This window comes from Malus sylvestris, chromosome 13 (genome assembly GCF_916048215.2).
Source record: "Malus sylvestris chromosome 13, drMalSylv7.2, whole genome shotgun sequence".
In the NCBI taxonomy this organism is placed as follows: Eukaryota; Viridiplantae; Streptophyta; class Magnoliopsida; order Rosales; family Rosaceae; genus Malus; species Malus sylvestris.
The window spans coordinates 13,013,741-13,030,287 of record NC_062272.1 but is presented as its reverse complement, the minus strand read 5'-3'; the positions used below and the strand labels follow the sequence as shown (position 1 = coordinate 13,030,287).

At 38.9% G+C, this 16,547-nt stretch overlaps 1 protein-coding gene across 1 annotated transcript; it reads left to right on the top strand.

The window, feature by feature from the left end:
• Positions 1-8,105: 8,105 nt before the first annotated feature.
• On the top strand, positions 8,106-9,294 carry LOC126595697 (protein SRC2-like). The gene has a single exon (XM_050262003.1). It carries the CDS (start codon positions 8,269-8,271, stop codon positions 9,145-9,147), a length of 879 nt encoding a protein of 292 aa, XP_050117960.1. The 5' UTR covers positions 8,106-8,268; the 3' UTR covers positions 9,148-9,294.
• Positions 9,295-16,547: the final 7,253 nt, after the last annotated feature.

The following is a 16,547-nucleotide window of genomic DNA, read 5'->3' as shown; positions in this document are numbered from 1 at the left end:
GTTGTAAAAGTCAATCCCTATCACTTAAGTGTTTAAGTCCCATCATGATACTACATCTTTGTAGTGAAATCCATCAAATTTCTTTAGGTCAATTGCAAAGAATAAGACTCCATAATCCTTATTTCATTAGGACTATCATATTACTTAAGTTGTTAACAACTCAATAAACAAGTGGCCTACAACATAAGTAATCCAATACATCATTAATTGTCATTCACAACCTTACATCACTGCCTCCGGAGGATAGCAGCGGCAATCAGAAGAACAATCGGTGAAGAAGGCACAGATAGATAGCTCCGTCGACCATTCTCCTTCGCAACACTGTCACTTCTAGTTGGATTTTCTGTTGAATAAGGGTGGCTCGCATACAAGTTTGAAAATGTTATGAGAAATCATGTGAAATCTTTGTGATTCGGGGAATCTATACATTGGAAAATTTCTGTAACATGTAGGAAATTTTGTACCTCGTGTTTGAGGCATTTCGATTGCAACACGAATTGAGTGTTAAAGTTATTAGGGTTTTCTGTTATCGCTAGGGTTTTTCTGTTATTGCTAGGGTTCCTAGCTTTTAGGGTTGTTATTCAATAATCCCTATACTTAAGGGACAAGTATGCATTTTCTGTTTTGACATAGTCTTTACCACGATTCTAGGAGCTATAAAATCGTGGGCAGCTGTTATCCTTTTTCAGTTTCATTGTAAGGCTATTTAACAGCCACAAGTGTTATTCAATCTAATAAGAATTCTCCCTGAATTGTGAAAGCTCTCTAGTGTTGCATTGCTGAAACTCGTGTGGTTGTTCTTTGGTTCTAACATCTGGTATCAGAGCCCCGATACGGGGCCTGATCAACAGCTTGCAATCTAGGTGCTAGAGTGAAGAAACAAACATGGCGTCCGAGAACAGTTTCGTGCAACCAGCTATTCCAAGGTTCGATGGTCATTACGACCATTGGAGTATGCTGATGGAAAACTTTCTTCGTTCCAAAGATTATTGGAACCTGGTGGAAAATGGAATTACTGCTGCGGCAGAAGGGTCAGAATCCAGTGAAGTACAGAAGAAGACTATGGATGAACTAAAGCTGAAGGACTTGAAGACAAAGAACTATTTGTTTCAAGCCATAGATCGATCAATATTAGAGACTATCCTGAAGAAGGATACTGCGAAAGATATATGGGACTCCTTGAAGCAAAAGTATCAAGGAACTGCACGTGTAAAACGTGCTCAGTTGCAGGCTCTGCGTAAGGAGTTTGAGGTACTCCATATGAAGAATGGAGAAACAGTCACTGATTATTTTGGGAGAACACTAGCCATAGCAAACAAGATGAGGACTCATGGGGAGAAGATGGATGATGTGGTAATCATAGAGAAAATTTTGAGATCCATGATTTCAAAATTTGATTATGTGGTTTGTTCCATCGAAGAATCTAACGATCTGGACACCTTATCCATTGATGAGCTTCAAAGCAGTCTACTGGTCCACGAGCAAAGGATCAGCCGACATATGGTAGATGAACAGGCTCTCCAAGTCACTCATGGAGTCCAACAAGGAGGGCGAGGACGAGGAACCTTTCGAGGAAGAGGAAGATGACGGGGTAGAGGGTTTGACAAGTCAACCCTAGAATGCTATAATTGCCATGCACTAGGGCATTTTCAGTGGGAGTGCCCTAAGAAATCCAAGGAAGAGAAAGCAAACTTTGTGGAGACAGAAGAAGAGATGCTACTGATGGCACTCGTGGATATCAAGGAGACAACAATGGAGCATATTTGGTTTCTGGATTCCGGGTGCAGCAACCATATGTGTGGCAAGAAGGACCTGTTTTGTGAGCTTGATGAGAGTTTCAGAGAATCAGTTAAGTTGGGAAATGATTCAAGTTTGACCGTGCAAGGCAAGGGAAGCGTGCGAATGGAGGTGAATGGCATCATACATGTGATCACAAATGTTTTCTATGTGCCAGATTTGAGAAACAACTTGTTGAGCATTGGTCAGTTGCAAGAGAAGGGACTTACAGTTCTCATTCAACATGGAAAATGCAAGATCTTTCACGCTGAGAGAGGATTAATTATAGAAACCACGATGAGTCACAATCGAATGTTTGCAGTGTTGACTCGTTGCTCTCCAAAGGAACAAAAGTGTTTCTCCTCTCTCACCACAGATCCAGCAAACCTATGGCACCATCGCTTTGGGCATCTCAGTTGGAACGGGCTGAAAGTACTACAACAGAAGAACATGGTGAGATGATTGCCTCAGTTCATAGCCTCTCAAAGGGTGTGTGAAGATTGCTTGGTAGGAAGGCAACATCGAGATCCATTTCCCAAAGAAAGCCTATGGAGAGCCTCCGAGATCCTCCAACTGATCCATGCAGACATATGCGGGCCAATAAACCCTACTTCAAACAGCAATAAGAGGTACCTTATTACGTTTATTGATGATTTCAGCAGAAAAACATGGGTTTATTTTTTGGTAGAAAAGTCAGAAGCCTTTGGCGTATTCAAATCCTACAAGGCACGGGTTGAAAAAGAGACTGGAGCATTTATAAAAGGTCTGAGGACAGATCGAGGAGGAGAATTCAACTCACATGAGTTTGCAAACTTCTGTCTTGAGAATGGAATTCACAGGCAACTAACTGCAGCCTATACTCCCCAACAGAACGGGGTTGCAGAAAGGAAGAATCGCACCATCATGAACATGGTGCGAAGCATGCTGTCAGCAAAACAAATTCCTAAAACTTTCTGGCCTGAAGCAGTGAATTGGACGGTGCATGTGTTGAATCGATGCCCTACCCTTGCTGTAAAGAACAAAACACCAGAGGAGGCTTGGAATGGACACAAACCATCTGTGGATCACTTCAGGATTTTTGGTTGCATTGCACATGCTCATGTTCCTGACAATAGAAGGGTAAAGCTCGATGCCAAAAGCTGTAAGTGTATCTTGCTTGGGGTGAGTGAAGAATCTAAAGCATATCGACTGTATGAACCTGTTTCTCAGAAAATAATTATTAGTCGAGATGTTGTGTTTGAAGAGGATCAACAGTGGAAATGGGGAGACAGTCACAAGGAAGCCATAGTGACAGAACTTGAATGGGACACTGATGAAGAGAATAACTCATCAAGGAAGGAGAATGACCCCGAGTCTGATGAAGATGAAGCTGTGGGAGAAACTGAACCTGATTCGGATTCCAGTGACTCATTGGTTGAACGGGACATGCAAAGTAATGAGAGCTCACCCCACAAGGGACGAACTCGAAGACCACCAGTGTGGATGAGAGATTATGAGACGGGTCAAGGCTTATCTGATGAGGAGGGTGCTAGCATGGCTCACTTGGCGTTGTGTATTACACAAGATCCCACTACCTTTGAAGATGCAGTGAAGTCTGAGAAGTGGAGACATGCCATGGATCAAGAAATACAGGCCATAGAGAAAAACAATACGTGGGAATTGGTAGAGCTACCACCAGGAGGGAAAACTATTGGAGTGAAGTGGGTGTTTAAGACAAAGCTGAACGAGAATGGCAAAGTGGACAAGTACAAAGCTCGTTTGGTTGCCAAGGGCTACTGTCAACAGTATGGAATTGACTATGCAGAGGTGTTTGCACCAGTAGCACGTCTAGATACCATTCGAATTGTCATCTCTCTCGCTGCACAAAGGAATTGGGTGATATACCAGCTTGATGTTAAATCTGCATTTCTGCATGGGGAGATTGATGAAGAGGTGTTTGTTGATCAGCCACCGGGATATGAACAGAAGGGCCAAGAGTCAAAGGTGTATCGACTCAAGAAGGCTTTATATGGACTGAAACAGGCCCCCCGAGCCTGGTACAGTCGTATAGAGTCATATTTCATAAAGGAAGGATTCAACAAGTGTCCTTATGAGCATACTTTGTTCATAAAGTCAGCAGAAGGAGGTAAGATTTTAATAGTATGTCTCTATGTTGATGATCTCATCTTTACTGGAAATGATTATGCAATGTTTGAACAATTTAAAAAATCGATGATGGAGGAATTCGACATGACCGATCTTGGCAAAATGAGATACTTTCTTGGTATTGAAGTAAATCAAAGTTCTGGAAGGATCTTCATCAGTCAACGGAAATATGCTCAGGAAGTCTTAGAACGATTCAACATGGATCAATGTAACCCAGTACTAAATCCTGTGGTTCCCGGCTTTAAACTCACGAAGGATGAGGGAGGTATTGAGGTGGACAGCACTGTCTATAAGCAGATGGTGGGAAGTCTCATGTACCTAACAGCTACACGACCTGATCTAATGTTTATTGTAAGTTTGATAAGTCGATACATGGAACGACCAACTGAGTCTCATATGCAGGCAGTAAAAAGAGCTCTGAGATATGTGAAAATGACTGTTGATTTAGGGATATTCTACAAAAAGGAAGGAACTGAAGGGCTTACTGGATATACCGATAGTGATTATGCAGGTGATCAAGACGATAGAAAGAGCACTTCAGGTTATGTGTTTATAATAAGCTCAGGGGCTGTTTCTTGGTCCTCAAAGAAACAGCCAGTTGTAACCTTATCCACGACAGAAGCAGAATTCATAGCTGCAGCTTCGAGCGCTTGTCAAGTTGTATGGTTAAGAAGAATTCTTAACAGTCTTGGTCAGGAACAAAATGGTCCCAGCCTAGTGTATTGTGATAATGTCTCAACAATCAAACTTTCAAGGAATCCTGTGATGCACGGTCGTAGTAAGCATATTGATGTAAGGTTTCATTTTCTTCGAGACTTAGTTAAAAGTGAAGTTCTGGAGCTGGTACAGTGTTCAACTCTAGAACAAATTGCAGATATTTTCACAAAACCTTTGAAGGGTGATGTTTTCTTGAAGTTGCGAGGATTACTGGGCATCTGCAAGTTTTCAGAAGTAAACTGAATGTTTGAAGTATTCAGTTTAAGGGAGGATGTTAAAGTTATTAGGGTTTTCTGTTATCGCTAGGGTTTTTCTGTTAGTGCTAGGGTTCCTAGCTTTTAGGGTTGTTATTCAATAATCCCTATACTTAAGGGACAAGTATGCATTTTCTGTTTTGACATGGTCTTTACCACGATTCTAGGAGCTGTAAAATCGTGGGCAGCTGTTATCCTTTTTCAGTTTCATTGTAAGGCTATTTAACAGCCACAAGTGTTATTCAATCTAATAAGAATTCTCCCTGAATTGTGAAAGCTCTCTAGTGTTGCATTGCTGAAACTCGTGTGGTTGTTCTTTGGTTCTAACATCGAGAATCTGTTTACCTAAACTTCATGTCTGAGATTGCTGCAAATGCAAGGGAAAAATTCGCGTTTGCTTGTTACGGGTTTTAATTCTCTTTGTAGACATGTTTCCGCGAGTGCGAAAGGCGAATGTACTGGTACTTCGAGTCTTCGACCCGAAAAATATGTAAGAGGATGTACATGTTTCTGTAAGCACGGTGCTTCGCAAGGCGTCAAACATGTTTCTGTAAGCACGGTGCTCTACCGGTTTCCGACATCTTGGATGCCTCTCTAGTCCTTCAATCTACAAGGCCCCATTAAACAGAATTCGTATGACCAACCATCATTGCATTAACATGGAAGCATTTTCATGCACAATTTTCTTCCTTTGTATTCTTGGGAAAATTGGAAGATACGGACAATTGTTGTATCCAGTTACTTTCAGCAAAAGATCTTGCTCTTTTCTGGGTGCGTGGCCCTTTTCATTGATTATTTCAATTCAAATATCTAAACATGTCAGGTTATTTTTATAAGAGCGGGGAAGGAAGAATCGTATTTAGGATCTCAAATACTACGGTTAATAATGTTAACTAAGCCCCTGAAAAACTAGCCAATGTGGTTCATGTCCTTGTGAGACCTCATGACAAATATTTTCAACCAAAACAAATATATATTGATTTCCGAAACTGACGGAAATCATCCCCTCATGAGATTGAAAAATTCAAATATTTAGTTGAAAACACAAAAAAGAAAATAATAGAAATAGAACCAGATGCTTACCGAAATTTTTTATGACTTAGAAGAGATTTTACTATAGTTACCACCATCATGACTAAATATAAAATATTATACATATGTTAAGGTAGGTAACGCATATTTTGCGTACATATGTTAATTTAGGTAATAGCCTAAATATGATTACACTACAGTCAATTTTGATGGAATGGGTCAATTTCAAAAATTATTTATGATAAAATTCTTTAAAAAAATAAAATATAGCCTGCTTCGAGGTAGGTGTTGCAGTTTGGCTTACTTTTCAAAGTGTTCTATATAGCTTCTTTTTTTTTCCTTCCCCGTTGCATTTACATTTCAAAGTCTTTCTTTAACACTATTCTATTGTATTGGAAGATAAGTTTTACAAATAACTAGGAAGAACGAGTCAATTTAAGACGATGGACGTCAGTGATGCATAAAACATTCATCTTTGGGATGCAAGTGCTTCTTCTTTATCTGTTTTTTTTTTCCTGGTCAATGACTTTTTTCTTTTTCTGAACTCGATCTGCTTTGGGATGCGAGTGCTTTTTTTTTTTTTCTTTTCTGGTCAATGACTTCTTTTTCTCAACTCGATCTGCTCTAGAAATGCAGTTTCCATTTCCCTTCTTCTGGTGCTCAAAACAAAGACCAGTCAACCCTAAACATTTCTATTAGGTCATCCGTTGGTCGCTACTTTTAACAACCATCACTCATTCTATTCGTGTTATTATATCAATACTTAATTTAATAATGAATGAGATATAAACAAAATTAGACAAAAATATATCACATAATACTTAAATTAATCACAACTAGAAATAGTTTTACTTTAAAGATATACAAATTAAACGTACCCAGAAGTCAACATATGTGGAGCACTACCATCCCTTTGAGTAAACTTGAACCCCCTTTTACATCTGTAACCAGTAATAATTTTGCTAAAAAAAATTTAGCCACCCTCCTTGTCTCCTTGACTTACAATAACTAGTAATTTACACTAAACCCTAATTAATTTTTTTTAATTTACTTGTAAAAATATAACTAAAAGGCACTTTTAGATCACCAAAAGCGATTCCAATAATGTTTGACGTAAAAGGTTAAAAGTCCTTTATGCTTCTTCATGAAACACTTCAATTCCGAGTTTTCCACAAAGCACTTGTGCTTCTAAATTTCAATAGATGTACCACTTTTGAATAAGAGTATTTTTTTTAGAGAAGTATTTACAAACAAGCCTTAAGTGTTTACTAGAAAAGATCATGAATAATACTTGTATTCCCTTTTAGGGATAGACTCATTCCCACTTGCAAATAACGCAGCTTCATTGTAGAGATTTCATAATCAGAATCCTTTAATTTCTCAATTTTCATTGACAATCATCCGTAAAAAATCATTAGAATGAGAGATTGTTTAGTCATTCAAATGTATCAAATAAATGAACGAGTAACCAATAATATGTTACTTGGTTGTTACACCATTGATTTTTTTGATATATTTTGGATGACTAAATATAATCTCCAATTGAAATAATTTTTTGCATGGATAATATTCTTTTATATGAATGATCTTGAAATGAAGATTAAGAAATTGAACGATTCCAATTGTAAAATTTCTATAATGAAACTACGTTATTTGCAAGTGAAAGAATGAGCATATCTTCAAAGAGGGAATGCAAGTATCATTTAAAGATGATATGTGGTGTGGAAGATTTCGGCTTGCTTCTAATGAAGGCGATCTATTATTTTTGAAACAATTATTAATTGTGAAGATATTATATTAAGCATCTGATTAAGCTATTGCACCAAATGTTCCCAGATGTGATTCACCCTTCACCAAGCGCTGACCTAATCTCTCTGTGTTGATTAATTAGTGTTTACTGTTTCACAAGTGGTGAATTGTTTTCGTTGTTAAAGTTAAACAATTCTAAAAAGATTGCTAGTAGCCAAATCTTACCGAATCACTCATAATTAGTCCTTTTTTTTTTTTTTAGGATTTATATAGACAGTCTCGATTATTTTTTTAATTTTTGTTTTTACCGATCGTTTACCAAGACGTCAGAAACTTCGAACTTAAAACTTAATCTAGTGAAGAGAACATTTCTTAGCAACTCATCTTCAACCAACTAATATTCGGATTCGAACTCTTTTCCCCCTTAATATTTAATTTAGCATAAAATATTGCTTGTCTGGAAAAAAAAATAAAAATTTAGTGTTTGCTGTTTCAGACTGTCACCGATATATAATAAAGCTTATGAGCTTTTCTCTTTCCCAACCCAAATCCCATTTCCCAAATCCCGTTCTCTCTCTCTCTCTCTCACTCAAAAATGGAGCAGAGGATCCTAGAACTCGAACTCATCTCAGCCAAAGACATCAAAGACGTCAACCTCTTATCCAAGATGGACGTTTACGCCGTCGTATCCCTCCAGGGCGACAACGTATCTCGCGCCGGCAAGCAGAAAACCAAGACCAAAGTCTCCCAGGGATGCGGGACCCATCCCACCTGGAACTTCCACATGAAGTTCGTTCTCGACGAGTACCTAATTCAGCAGAACCGCATCTCCCTCGTCTTCAAGCTCGTCTGCCAGCGCAGCCTCGGCGACAAAGACATCGGCCAGGTCGTCGTCCCCGTTAAGGAGCTCTTGGATTCCGTAAAGGCTGACGCCGCCTCCATGAAGTTTGTCGCTTACCAAGTCAGAAAGCCCTCAGGGAAGCCGAAAGGTGAGCTCGAGTTCTCATACAAATTTGGTGACAAAGTGGCGGCTTCAGAGGCGACGCTGACGGCGGCTTCGTCAAAGGGTAATGAGCCGGTAACGGCCTATCCAGTAGTTGGACCGTCAGTCCAGCCGGTGGTGGGGTATGGTGGATACCCACCTCCAGTTGGCAGCTCTGCTGGGCCTCCGCCACCTGGATACGAGTACCCAGCGCCACCGCAGGGATACGGGTACCCGCCACCGCCGCCACCAGGGTGTGGGTACCCACCACCGCCACCAGGGTATGGGTACCCGCCACCGCCACCAGGGTATGGGTACCCTGGGCCGCCATCTGCCGGGTATGGATACCCACCGATGCAGCAACCCCAGCCGGAAGCAAAGAAGAAGAACTTTGGGATGGGGCTGGGAGCTGGAGTGTTAGGAGGGTTACTAGGTGGGATGCTAATTGGAGATATGGTATCTGATGGCGGTGGATGTGGTGGCGGTTTTTAGTTTTTTGGATGTATGCCTTTCAACTTTTTGTTAAGAGTACTGAAATTTCTTTTTGAATTGTTTTCTTTGTTTGATGGTATCATTGTAAAGTTCGGTATTGACTTTTTGTGAATCTGATGAATTGCTAGCAAATTTTCTTGCAAAATGTGACATGATATTTCATGTTTGATATAGGTAAATAGCAGTTTGGTACAACTGGAATTTTTAAAAAATTGGGTAAAAAGAAGTTGGGGTCTAAAATGTATTTAGGAAATATCTATAATCAGTTTTTTTTTTTTTTACAATTATGAGTGGGAAAAAAACCAAAAGGCTGAAGCAGCAAAAGCAAGCTTAAAAAAACCGGCTTATTTATTCCGAAACACATGTATATTGCCCATTAATTGAGAGTGGTGATGAATAATCTCATAATTATCATGTTCAAGGATCACATGAGATAGAAACATTAAGAAATAGTATAGCCGCAAGTTTGAGGAAAGCATTTGGTTAGACTACTTTCACAGTGAACAACTTTTGGTTTGTTATTCTATTTAAAGTATGTATCAGTTGATTATGGTATTTTAAGTGCATCAACAATGTTGAGCACTTGTACTAATGAATTTTAGTTATTTAGTTTGAAATATTTCAATATTTTGAAGTACTATGTTGTAGTAATTAGTATTTGAGATATGTATAAATTAGAAATAAATACATTTTCTTTTAAAATTATGTTTAATAATTGACTTTTATTTGTCAAATAATTAAATTAATACAATCTATTAATACACAATCATATTTATTAATTATATAAAAGTTTACGAAACACTGTAACAATGTTTTTTTTTGCTAAAGTTATTTTTATAATATATTTTATAAGACACTTTACTGTTTTATTTCACCACATTCGCATGCAAATTAAAAGATAATTAATGAAGAAATACAATGAGAAATCGCCAAAGGAGAAATTATAAGTGTACAAATCATATCCTTAATCTGGTGGACTGTTGGTGGAGGGTTAAAAGGTCCAAGTATCCAAAACACACAGAGAATTCCAGCACGAAAGCTGCTGATAGATACTACCACCTCAACCAAATTTCCAAAACCCATTACAAAATATGCTCAATTTGGAGAAAACTCATCTTAATTAAGACTAAATTAAATAATTTACATGGCATGAGATTAACCAACAATAATTTTTTTTTTGTCAAACAACTATTTTAATTGATGAGACTTCGTCCCATATCATGGACTGCAAAGATGGATCAATAATACTTTTATTCTAACATAAAGTTTTTGCCACGGGAAAAAGTAATCGAGATTAGAATATGATGGATTACAAGCCAACATCATCTTGATCATATTCCAACAGTATTTCTACTTGGTTTATCAGGACCCTTATGTAAAAACCCTAGTTATTAGGGAAAAAAACAAAGAAAAACCCATCGTAGGATTTTCTTTTATAATAAACCCATAGTAGGATTTTTTTTGTCAACAATTACAAAATCATCAAAAGTTGGTGCAGTTTTTTTTCTCATGGCGTTGTTGCGATAGCGTAATGGGATTTATACAGTTAGGTTTTGTGTTTTGTATTTATTTATTATTTTTTTTTTTTTTTGGTTTGTGGTTTTGTCATCTGTCCCCCAGACAAAGGACTATGAAGACCTCTTTGTCATGACTCGTATTAGGGTTTTGATGTAAGATCTTGTTCTCGGAAGCGTTATCTTTCCGTGTGAAATCAATTTCGATGATGGTGTTCATTTTATTTGATTAATGGAATGAAACTGCAAAAAATTAGAACATTCTCATATGCGTGTATATCCAATTGACACTTAAGATATCCTTGACGATCATGGGTATATATCCCTTCAATTCAGGTAATAAACTTATTCAAGTGAGACTCACTTCACATTAACTTTCAACGATTTGAACTATTAAGTTTCATATTAAATTTTAATGATTCAAATTGTTAAGTTTTAGGTTTTGCCTCAAAAGAGCATTGCTGCTAAAAATAGAATTTTATGGCTTAACTTTTCTGTATTCCATAATCTTGAATAAAAGTACATACAATCATTGTTACGAAAGGAAACAAAAATAAAGGACACAATATTCTTCCTAAAACATGACTCTAATCATTACAAAATATTTACATTCCTTTTCTCCTAAGATATAGATTCACGCCAATACTCCCCCTCAAGTTGGAGCATAGATGTTACACATGCCCAACTTGATAAGTGAATCATTGAACCTCCTACTACACACGGCATGAGTAAGGATATCCGCAAGTTGTTCCTCTGAGTTCATGAACGGTATTGACATAATCTTCTTTTCCGACTTTTCTTTGATAAAATGTCTATCAACCTCAACATGCTTAGTCATGTCATACTGTACCGGATTATCAACTATTTCTCTAGCAAACTTATTGTCACAATACAATTTCATCACCTCCTTCTGTTTAAAACCAAGACCCCAAAGCAACTTTCATAGCCAAAGGATCTCACACACCCCATGTGCCATACCCCTATACTCGGCTTCGGCAGAGGACCGTGATACCACATTCTGCTTCTTGCTTCGCCATGTAACCAAATTACCTCCAACAAATATGAAATACCCAAATGTAAAATGTCTGTCAGTCACATCGCCTGCCCAATCAACATCAATAAATCCCTCAATCCTCATATGTCCATGATGTTCATACAAAATTCCCTTTCCCAGGGCATACTTCAAATATGCCAAGATTCTCATTACTGCCGCCATATGATCCACACTTGGTGAGTGCATAAACTGACTAACCACACTTACGACATAGGCAATATCCGGACGAGTTTGAGACAAATAAATTAGCCTCCCTACTAGCCTTTCATATCTACCTTTGTCAACCGATTCCTGATCTAGATAAATCCCCAAATAATGTTTCTTTGTGATGGGAGTGTCCATATGTTTACATCCCAGCATGCCTGTTTCCTTTAATAAATCCAGAACATATTTACGTTAAGACAAGAAAATACCTCTAGATGATCGGGCGACTTCCACTTCGAGGAAATACTTCAAATCTCCCAAATTCTTCATCTCAAATTCAGCAGCAAGACTTTGTTCTAATTTCATCATCTCATCCGAATCATCACTTGTTATTTCATCCACATAAATAATTAAGGCTGTCACTTTACCACTTCTCCGTTTCACAAATAACGTTTGATCAGAGTGACTTTGATAATACCAAATCCTCCCCATAACTTGAGTGAATCTACCAAACCATGCACGGTTTGATTGTTTAAGCCTGTAAAGTTACTTTCGCAACCTACATACTCCGGTTTTCCCTCCGACATTATACCCCGGAGGAAAATCCATATATACTTTTTCTTCCAGGTGCCCATGAAGAAAAACATTTTTTACATCAAACTATTTCAGTGGCCAATTCAAATTTGTAGCTTGTTGATGCACAAAATCAGTGAGGACTTTGGTACAACAGAAAGTGTCAAGTTTGTGACCTTCGCTAGATTGCTCCGGTCACTAATGTGGATAAGTATGTAAATGGATAGAGACAGGGAAGCAAACACAAGATGTATGTGATTCACCCAGATTGGCTACGTCCACGGAGTAGATGAGTTCTCATTAATTGTGAAGGGTCTACACAAGTATATAGGTTCAAGCTCTCATTTAGTGAGTACTAGTGAATGATTTAGTACAAATGACATTAGAAAATATTGTGGGAGAATGATCTCCTTTTACAGAGGAGAGTTTCTAGCTTTGTTTTGACATTGACACGTGTCGTGTTGTGATTGACTTCTGATGTTGACACATGTCGCGCTATGATTGACTTTTGATTTTGACACGTGTCGCACTGTGATTGGCCTCCTGGTTTGAGGGAAACTCTTCTGGGTCCTTGATGGTATAACGTTGACCAGTGCTCAATAGTTTCAGGATTGGTCAAGTATGGTACAAACAGTGCTCCCCTAAGTTCCCGAGTGAGGGAATCTCCTCGGTTGGGGACTTGCAAGATCCAAGCCGCTGAGTAATCACGAAACTTCTAAGTACCGAAGTGTGGTATCATTTTCACTTGCCTTATCTGTCTCATAGGTTGATGTGGCATCTTCTCTGGAAATACTTTTCCTCCATCCAAGGGTGGTATCTTTAACCGGTGGAGATGCACAAGGTAATGTATCAATTTCACTTGAAGCTTACTTGTAGTTTCAGGCTTGGTCAATCGTGATACAAACCATGTAGTAGAAGTCCCCCAAGTCATCGAGTTAGGAGATCCGCCGAAAGAGGTGACAGACAAGGTAAGCAATCAGTCCCAGATCAGAAGTTTGATTTCGAGTTCCGGCTGATTGTTCTCATTCTCCCTATCATGCAGGCAGCAGGAAAGATAAAGAGAAGAAAAAGGAGAAGAGATGATATGAGATACTTTTTATTTTGAAGAAGTAACTTTTCAAAGGCTTATTCTTGAACTGGGCTGGAGGGTTTTCTGGTTTCCTCTAGAGTATAAGGTCGACTTAAGAATTTGAGGGTCAAAACAAGTCCATTAAATCAAGAGTGCGTTCGACCTTGGTGATATGAGATACTTTTGCTGTTGACAAAGTAATAGATGAATCGGCACGTGTTCTGTTGCGTTTATCTCCACATACTTCCTTGTATCCTTCTCACTTGCCCTATCTGTTCTTCGGGCAGATGTGGTATCTTTTCTGAAAGCATAAGATGTTGAAGATGAGTACTCGAGAGCAATGCCAGGTAAGTAATCAGGCAAGAGGTTCTAGGCAGTCAGTTCCTGACTGGAAGCTTGATTCCAAGTGCTGACTGATTACTTCTTTCTCTTTGTCTTGCAGGTAAGAATAATGCCAAAAGAAAAGACAAGGAAAAAGAATGATATGGGATACTCTTGCTTTTAACCCTAATGATATGAGATACTCTGGCTCTGGTGCGGCTTGTTTGCAGAGGTATTATCGTGGGGAAAATAAGTTGAGTATTTCAAGAGATTCTACTGAGAGTGCCCTCTCGGATGTGAAGAAAAGTTGAGCATTTTTTTTTATTTGCAGGTTTGCCTGGCTGTGGAGGATGAAGGTCGACATATATAGGAATTGTCCCAACAGCGAGTAGTAACGCTATTCCTTTACCCTTCTCGGTCATAGCAATGTAGTGGGAGCTGCAAGATTCACATGTTTTAACTTTGTCAGAGCACTTTGAAAAAGTGGTCTGTGGTATCTGGAAAGTTGATGTTGCGTGTGAAGATTGCAGATAAGCTTTATCCAAGGAAATCTGGCTTTCGAAATTCAAAGAGCGGTACCTCTTCGATTTTCGAACAAGCAATCCTGTCTGGGACCTGGCTCTCGAGATTCAGAGAACGATGCTTCTTTGATTTTTGAGAAAGCAATCCTATTGGGAGTCTGGCTTTCGAGATTCGGGGAGCAGTGTCTCTTCGATTTTTGAGAAAGTAATCCTATTGTGAGTCTGGCTCTCGAGAGTCGAATAGTGGTGCCTCTTCGATTTTTGAGAAAGCAATCCTGGTGGGAGTTTGGCTCTCGAGATTTGGGGAGCGGTGCCTTTTCAATTTTTGAGCAAGTAATCCTGTTGGGAGTGTTTTCTCGATGTGAGTAAAGGTTGGGCATTTTTGTCAATCTGCCTTGCCACGGAGCACAGAGGTTAACACACACATGGACTTTCCAGTTATCAAGCAGTGGTGCTATTCCTTTACCCTTGTGGGTAATGGTAGGGTAGCTGGACCTTCAAATTTTATGTGTCTAAACTTTGTCAAAGATCTTTGGCAAAGTTATCTCTGGTACCCGATGAGCTGATGTTACGTGTGGGGATTGTCAACATATTTTACTCAGGAAAATCTGCTTCTTGAAATCCGGAGAGTGGTGCCTCTTCGATCTTTGAACCAACGACCCTATTGCCTTTTCTTTTATAGGGGCACCAATTGTGTGCAAAAAGTACGTTCAGAGAGTTATTGCTTGCAAGAATTTTCCACTTATTTTTGTACTTCAGAGATTTATTGCACCTCATTTCTCCTTCATCATTCTGAGAATGTATGGCCCATCCGATTGTTGTTTTGACTTGAACTTTGGTGAAGAGGTAGCCATGCCTTCTCAGGACAACATATGGCGCCCATCCTTTTTATCCCCTACTAGTCATCTTACCGTTGGGGACTCTGTGATGAAGAATGATATGACCGCTGCGGTGGTGGCTAGGAATCTTCTCACTTCTAAAGATAACAGACTACTTTCCAAACGGTCTGATGAGTTGGCTGTTAAGGATTATCTGGCTTTCAGTGTTCAGTGTGCAGGTTCTATGTCTAATATGGCCCAACGCCTATTTGCTCGAACCTGCCAAGTTGAATCATTGGCGGCTGAAGTGATAAGTCTCAAACAGGAGATCAGAGGGCCTAAGCATGAGAATAAATAGTTGCACAGGCTTGCACATGACTATGCTACAAACATGAAGAGGAAGCTCGACCAGCTGCATGAATCTGATGGTCAGATTTTATTGATCATCAGAGGTTTGTGGATTTGTTCCAAAGGCATTCATTGCCTTCGTCATCTGGGGTTGTACTGCGTAATGAAGCTCCAAATGATCAACCTTTAGTGCCTCCTCCTTCTGGGGTTCCGCCTAGTATTGAGGCTCCGAATAATCACCCTTCTGTGCCTCCTCTTTCTGGGGCTCTACCACTGCTGAGACTTCTCCTGAGCAACATTTGTGAAGGTTCCCCCTTGTTTGTTTATTTTGATTCATGTATATGTACATATTTGTAACTTATCAGAGATATCAATAAATAAGCTTTGCTTCATTTCAACGTATTGTGTTAAATACACCAAGGCCTTCTTCATTAAGTTCCTTGAATTTTTTTTCTTTTGTTGAAGCTTGTATGTTGAAGCTTTTGTGAGTGAAGCATGTATGTTGAGCTAGTGCTCCCTTAATTTCCCGAGTGCGGAAAACTTCTCGGTTGGAGACTTGAAAAATCCAAGTCACTGAGTGGTCGTGAGACTTCCGAGTATCAAGGTGCAGTAGCATATTGTAGGAGTCCCCCAAGTCTCCGGTCGATGAAGTTGACGAATGAGGCATTTCCTTTCTAAGTGGTAGCCCAAAACTCTTCCTTCATATATATTTGTTATGAAAGTTATTAGGCCCAAAGAAGAGGAGGCCTAGCCAATTTTTTTTTTCAAATTTTTTTTTCGAATTTTCGAATTTTCGAATTTTTGAATTTTTGAATTTTTGAATTTCTGAAGAAAAAAAAATATATATATTTTAAGCTTTGTGGGTGAAGCTTTGGTGTTGAAGCTTTGTAGGTGAAGCTTTGAGGTTGAAGCTTTGTTGGGTACTATGAATTGATTTTGCTTCACACTATCTTGATCATGATAATGTGAAGCTTTTGTAGGTGAAGCTTTTGTGTTGAAGCTTTGTAGGTGAAGCTTTTGTGGTGGGTGAAGCTTTTG